At 36.4% G+C, this 7176-nt stretch overlaps 1 protein-coding gene across 1 annotated transcript; it reads left to right on the top strand.

Moving 5' to 3' along the window:
- The first annotated feature begins 3776 nt into the window (after window positions 1-3776).
- Window positions 3777-6814, top strand: FAM237B (family with sequence similarity 237 member B). Its single transcript, XM_074339766.1, has 3 exons — window positions 3777-4042; window positions 4115-4193; window positions 5482-6814. Exon 3 carries the CDS (start codon window positions 5485-5487, stop codon window positions 5899-5901), a length of 417 nt encoding a protein of 138 aa, XP_074195867.1. The 5' UTR covers window positions 3777-4042; window positions 4115-4193; window positions 5482-5484; the 3' UTR covers window positions 5902-6814.
- The last annotated feature ends 362 nt before the right edge of the window (window positions 6815-7176 follow it).

Genomic DNA, 7176 nt, shown 5'->3' with positions numbered 1-7176 from the left:
TGTTTATAGGTTTTATGGTATAGGACACAAATTTACAAGAAAGTTAATTGCAAATATCTCATATATTTGCTTTTATGTTAGTAATAGTTTCATTGTAGCCCATAATAATTTAAATTTGCTAGTGATTTGGATGGAGCATTAAATGCATAATCTATGAGAAAAGCATAGATAAAATTTTTAAATGCTTTAATGTGAATGAAATGTTTTGAGGATTTATTTTATTTTTAAATCACTCTTTTTCTTATTGCAAAACAATACAGGTTCAAAATATTACAAAGAAAATAAAAACACCCTAAACTCTATCATCCAGTAAAGTAATTGTTTGTTTTTGTGTATATTATTTTAGCTTTTGAAATAAACATTCATATTAGATTGTCTGTTTGAGTATGTGTATGCTAATTTCACAGTTTTTAGATACTCAGTAAGACATATCTTTTAGGAACTTCTATTTTCAGCAGTGTTCTAGCAATGTCCTTAAAAAGTTGTAACATAACATTTCTTTTACAATATTTCATAATGTAAAATTTTAATTAACACTGATAGGTGTCACTCTACTTAATTCAAACTAGTGATATTTATTATGGTTAAGGAAATTGCCCAATAACTTCTATCTTATTGCAACAACTCAACTCTCATGGTGGCAAATCCCAATTCCAATAAATTCCTCATTAACAAGAAAACACCTTCTTATATTCAATTTTCTTAACCTACAAAATGAGAGCCATAAAGGAGCTCTGGCATGAGTTGCTCTTGTCAGACAAGGATAAACTCTAAGTGAAAGACGAGGAACAAATACCTGAAGGCCTGGGAGAACAACCAAAAGTAAGCAGATTCTGGGGGACAGCTAAGCCCAGGCTAAAAGAATTAATCTGATATTTGAGCTGCTGACCAAAAAATAGTCCAGTGAAGTTAATTGCATACTAAACCGAAACAACCAACTAAAGAAAAAAACCTCACATTGTTTGGGAGGATCCACGGTCTTTGTAAAATAACATTTACAATGTCAAGGATACAACCTAAAATTACTTAATAAACCAAGATACATGAAAATGTCACTCATTTTTGAGAAAAAAGACAAATAGAAATCAACCTGGAGATGCAACAGGTGTTGGAATTAGCAGACAAAGATTTAAAGCAATTAGTATAACCAAAAGAAAATATGTATATCATAAATGAAACACAGGAAAACGAGCAGAGAAATAGAAACTATAAAAAAGAAACTAATGGAAATTCCAGACAAAACCACATCAACTCAGAATTCTACATTCAGTGAAAATCATCTTCCAAGAATGAAGGTGAAATAAAATACATTTGCAGATAAAGAAAAAAAAATGTTGACAGTGGCTGTGCATTATAAGAAATGCTAAATAAGTTCTTCAGACTGAGGAATATTTATAATGTATAATGTACATTGTACTATGGGTTTATAATGTATGTAGATGTAATGCATTTGATAGCTACAGCAAAAAGGATGGGAAAGTGAGTAAATGGATTCATACGTTGCAAGATTTCTACATTTTACATGAATTGAGTCAATATTAACCCTAAGCAGCCTACGAAAAGTTAAGGATATCTATTGTGATCCTTAAAGAAACCACTAAAATAATAGTGAAAGAGTTAATATAATGAAGATCCTGGAATATATGATGTTTATACACTTTCTATGTTTTAGCTAAACTAAAGATAAATATAAACTAAACCTAAGATAAACTTTTATTTCTTGTTTTTCTTAAAAAATGACAACAAAATATTTTGTACTAATGGTCCTTTTTGGCCCGAGTAAGGATTAATAATTTTTTTCACCTTCTTTCTTGAACTTTTTATTTTTCTCCTGTTTCAGAGACAGTATTTTGTTCATTTTGTGTTCCTGAAAAAAAAAAAAAAAAAAGAAAATGCCTTCTTTCCTTTCAATTAGTCAGCAGTCAAGGAGTGCTTGTTTTCTCTGCAGGGTACTTATTTGTTTTGACTTCATTTCCTGCTCTCTTTCTCCCCAAGGTCATTGAATCACACTTTGATAAATAGATTGTTATTAAAGTTTACTAGAGGCAGTTACAATGGTGGATGCTTTAAATTGATGTCTTTCATTATAACGAGTCAGAAAGTCAATGAACTGAAAAATTATTCTTTTTGTAGATATTCAGCATTAGTCAGTCAACATGGTCCTGCTGTGTGTGGCATGCTCTTCTGAATCCCATGGGGTGTGATGATGGCAGTATTTCCTGGAGAAATATGCTGTATAAAGGAAAAATGGCACAAGTATGACAGAACTGCAACTAAGTGATTGGAAGGTAGGAAGCATGGGGGCAAATGAATAGGGCAATGATCTGACTAAACCAGGAAATCTTCACAGCAAACACTGGAGTTCTGAAAGCCTGTGGAAAGCTGACAAAAGTTACCAAGTGGAGGGAATATCATGGATATGAAGGAGAAATCAGCTAAAATTATTTATTTAGTGTCCATTTTATAATATGCCAGTCACTAGAAAAACATGAAATAGATAGTATTTTTGTAAACTAATAGGGAAGATCACATGTTCCCATGGAAAAAAACGACATGTGTAGTAGTACATGCCAAGTACAAATACAAAAAGATGCCAAGTAATGTAGTGAAAATGAACACCTAATTACAGAAGTAAGGCTTCATTAAGTGGAAGGGTCTTTGAAATGAGGTCAGGACCTAAAGTGACAGAGAGAAAGGGAGAATGTTTATGATATAACTCAGAGATGAAGTCTGGTTCTTGTCTTATTCCATCTGACTTATTTCACTTAGCCTGATAGTCTCAAGCTCCATCCATGTTGTCACAAATGGCAATATTTCATCATTTTTTAGGGCTGAGTAGTATTCCATTGTATATGAATGGAAGATGTACCACATCTTCTTTATCCAGTCAAGGACACTTAGATTGTTTCCATGTCTTAGCTATTGTGAATAGTGCTGCAATGAACATAGAGGTGCATATATCTTTATGAATAAGTGTTTTCAAGTTTTGGGGCTGGATACCCAGAAGAGGATTGCTGGGTCACATGATAGCTCTATTCTTAATTTTTTGAGGAACCTCCATACTGTTTTCCATAGTGGTTGTACCAATTTAAATTCTCACCACCAGTGTACAAGGGTTCCCTTTACTTCACATCTTCTTCAACGCTTGTTATTTCTTGTCTTATTGATGGTAGCCATTCTAACAGGTGTGAGGTGGTATCTCATTGTAGCAAAAAGGTGCAGCAGCGAAATTCAGAAGCACAGAGCACATTTATAAATAAATCACTATAATAAATTCATGTTGAAGTTTAGACTTACCCAGTTGGTCTAGTTAACCAACCCATCTAATTTACCATTATATCCAAAACAAACCCTATCCTAACTAAGCTAATATGTTTTCCAAGTCATGCATTATTTTTATTAAAATCATCTTAAAGAAACAATCAACAAAACAAAAACACCACCAACTGAATGGGAGAAGAGATGCAAACGATACCTCCAATAAGGGTATAATATCCAAAATGTATCAAGAACTCAGACAACTGACTACGATTTGAAAGTTTTTCTCTGGATAGAACAGCACGGTGTGGAGGCTGGGTGAGTAGAGGGAGCAGATAGTTTGGTTATGTAGACAGACTTTTGCTGTGATGGATCTTCTCAAGGAGAGAAAGGAAGAATCAAGAAGGGATAGAGAGAGTAAGACCCTGAGGTTTCAAGATCCCCTTCCCCCCCAGGTGGACAAGAGAGGCGGGAGCAGTGGCAGAGGCAGGGGTGCGGGACGTGATTGCCTGCGGGTCTCGGGGCTGGGTGAGGGCGGGGACTCGGGAGCGCGGCCACCCACTCTCTGCCCCCTCACTTTGTCACAAGAAAAGGAGCGCGGTTCCGGCTGCGGGGCTGACTCCAGAGCCCCCGGCGGCCGCCACGGAACCCACAGCGCCGCCCTCGTAAATCGAGCGCCTCCCAGCACAGAGCGCGGAGCCGCAGAGACCCTTCGGCTGGTCGAGCTCAGGTGCGCTCGCAGCGGGTGGCTGAGCGCTGCTTCCCGCCTTTCACCTGCCCCTGGGTGAGTTCGGTTGGGCTGGGAGGACCGGTGGTGGTCCGAGCCCTCCTGAGACCGCTCGTTCCTCCCGGACAGGAGCAGCCGGCGTTCCCCGAGAGAGCGCAACGCACGCAGGACACAGCTCCAGCACGCGCACCTCGGCCACCTACGAAAGGTACTCCATTCCCGCGCGGGCTTCCTCTTCTGTATCCAGGTGACCCGACCCGGGAAGAGGGCATTGGTTGGGGAACGTCACCTCAAAGTTACGGGGAAAAATATTCTCTCGTCCTACCCAGTCCCTCCCTTTTAGATCTCCATAAAGTGGCCGCTGTCAGTTTGGAGAATGTGCATAATTTTCGACGATATGAAACGACCTGAATAACCTAAATTTAAATTAGTTTTTTTGATTTGTCTATCCTAACTTTTCGGGGAAGGTGGCCGATGGCAGTCAGTATACGGGGAAGGAGGTGAGTCCCGTCTACTGGATCCGTCTTCACCACTCCACTTCCCTACCCAGGCTGTCAAGTTTGTGTCAGGGGCGTTTCCAATGCCAGCCTTAAATAGTAGCTCTGTGGCAATTCAAAGACAGTTTTATTCCTTGTCTTCCACCTCCGTGCTTTAGGCCGATTTACTGAGCGATCAGTAAAAGGGAAACCTGTGTAAAGAGCCATTAGAAAATCCAAGATTTTTCTGAATGTCATTGGCCGTGCACCATGTCATTCATATTAGCCGTTATCACCTTTATTGTCTTCGTGCATCTTCATGTTAATCTTCTCCTTCCAGCTCCTGAACCTAAGAGAAACCAGGGATCTGCTATACGTCAAAGCTTAACAAAAAATTTCACTGAATAAAACTGAAAGTATCAGTAACTTTGAAACTTAAAACGGTGCTTGAGCTCCAGCACCACTTGGGTTAATAGACTGGTAACATCTCAATTAAAAAAAAAACACCCAAAACAGAAAAACTTTGTCTCATGGTTACATAGATAATGGGCTGCATTTTGATCCACTTAATTGCAATGTGTTGTGGTAAGAGTCTTGGCCAGGGTGATAGGAGCCCTGAAAACATGCTGAGCCAAATCACTGAGAATTTTTCCAGCCTGTAAAGGGAGAAGGTTGGAGCACATGCTTTTTAAAGTTTCTTCCAGCTCTAAAGGTTTATGATGAAATGAATCTATTGCAGCCTCATAAACATGTGTTGGATTTCAGTAGCTGCTGAAGACTTTATTAGAATATTGGCAAACAAGTTGCAATTGTGATATCCTTTCAAAGGAAGGTCTGAGAGTCAGCAACTTCGAGGTAAACCAACACAATAGACAAATTTGGCTGGATCGTAAACAAATCCATATTATTTATAATTTTTTAGGTTTAAACAGATCATTGAGTAATTGAATCATTTTCTTTTTAAGTTAAAAATACATCCCCTCATTTTTTATTTATTTTTATTTTTTTTTTTCTGTATAGAATATGGGCTTTGCCAGAAGATGGTTCTGTCTACCACTGGGGTGCATGATGCTGATCAACCTGATCAATGCAGATTTTGAATTTCAAAAGGGAGTGCTTGCCAGCGTCAGCCCAGGGATGACAGAAGACATGGATCTCCAGTGCTGGAACACTTGCTCTTTGTCACTGATAGATCTCAAGGAACTCAAGATAGCACACAATGTGGATGCTTTCTGGAATTTCATGTTGTTTTTGCAAAAATCCCAGCGGCCTAGACATTATAAAGTCTTCTTAAGCATAGCTCAGGATTTCTGGGACATGTATGTAGACTGTTTGCTTTCAAGATCTCATGGAATGGGCAGAAGACAGGTGATGCTTCCCAAATATAATTTTCCACAGAGGATAACAGGAGGTAATTTAAATGTGTACTCAAGAGAATAGCAGTTTAGTTTTCTTAAAAATTCAGTATTTAATCCTCTTGATTTTTCAAGTTTATCCAACAAGCTAGCAAACTCGTCCTATTTTTTCCTAATATGATTGGCTTTGGTTGTAGTTTTTACTGAGTTCATGTTATTTAGAAAACACGGGAGCTCTGATGTACAAACTCTTGATTCCATGTGATCTTGGAATATAGTACATTTTGGTAAATCATTAAAATTATCTTACTTTTTCCCATGAATAGTTCATAAGAAAGCCATTTAACACTGTAATTATTTTTGTTGAGGAAATTTTTAAACATTGGATATGTATTTAGGCTTTTGAAATTAATTTTTTCAAAAGGTTTGTTTAATTGGACGGAATATTAAGAGACATTAAAATAAATATGAACAATTTCTCCTCTGTAACTTTATAGGACTGGATTTTACAAAATGTGAGTTTTACATTTAAGAGAACATGGAAAATATCTTAAGCAAGATGACACCAATCTGAAAGTTTAACTCTGTTGGCATTTATGAGATCAAATATTTCCTGTAGTATTTATCAAAATTGTTAATTCTTTAATATTGACGAAGGTTGTATTTTTGTTGATGTGTAATTTCCTTATGACTATTGAATGATCATTCCTGTCTTTTCAGGTAATTTGCTAAAAGTTATTTATTTAAAAGGCATCTTTTAAGCATCTTTATTTTAAAGAAAACACCACTTAAAATGCAACATATTTTTTAATACAACAGTCAGTGGTATAAAATTGTCACCAATTTTATAAGGTATCTTATACATAACGCTGACTTGAAAACTGTACCAAAACTAATGCCAGTATTGTTCTAAAAAGTTATATTTAATCTTGATGTAGTGTACTGTGTGGCTTCTGATATGTGCAATTCATCACTGAGCCATCTTATATATTAAAATATTTTTCTGTGCATTAATGACTACATTTTTTGTGTTCTCATTTTTATTGTCTTCATTTTTAAAAAGGAGTAACAAACAGAAAGGCAATAAGAAACTTAATTTTAGTAAAGTACAGTTTGATAGAATTTTTGTCTTTAGGTATTAGCTCAGTTTTTTATATTTCCTTTTTATAGCTCACATCTTATTCTAAAAAAGGATATGAAGCTTTAAAGAAATATACCAAACAATAAGGTAAGATGAAGTAGATGAGGAAATTGGGATGATGCGAAATAAAGACAAGAAATTAATAATATGCAGTTTTAGTTTAGATTAATAGTTTAAAATGCATGTCATAAAAACCTCTATCTTTGATAAAGGGTAGTT

This window comes from Rhinolophus sinicus, linkage group LG09, assembly GCF_036562045.2.
Source record: "Rhinolophus sinicus isolate RSC01 linkage group LG09, ASM3656204v1, whole genome shotgun sequence".
Taxonomy (NCBI): domain Eukaryota; kingdom Metazoa; phylum Chordata; class Mammalia; order Chiroptera; family Rhinolophidae; genus Rhinolophus; species Rhinolophus sinicus.
This window is presented reverse-complemented; position numbering and strand designations above follow the sequence as displayed.

Bases quoted from the DNA above. Each gene is read 5' to 3' on its own strand.
- FAM237B (XM_074339766.1), top strand. From the start codon at position 5,485: ATGGGCTTTGCCAGAAGATGGTTCTGTCTACCACTGGGGTGCATGATG.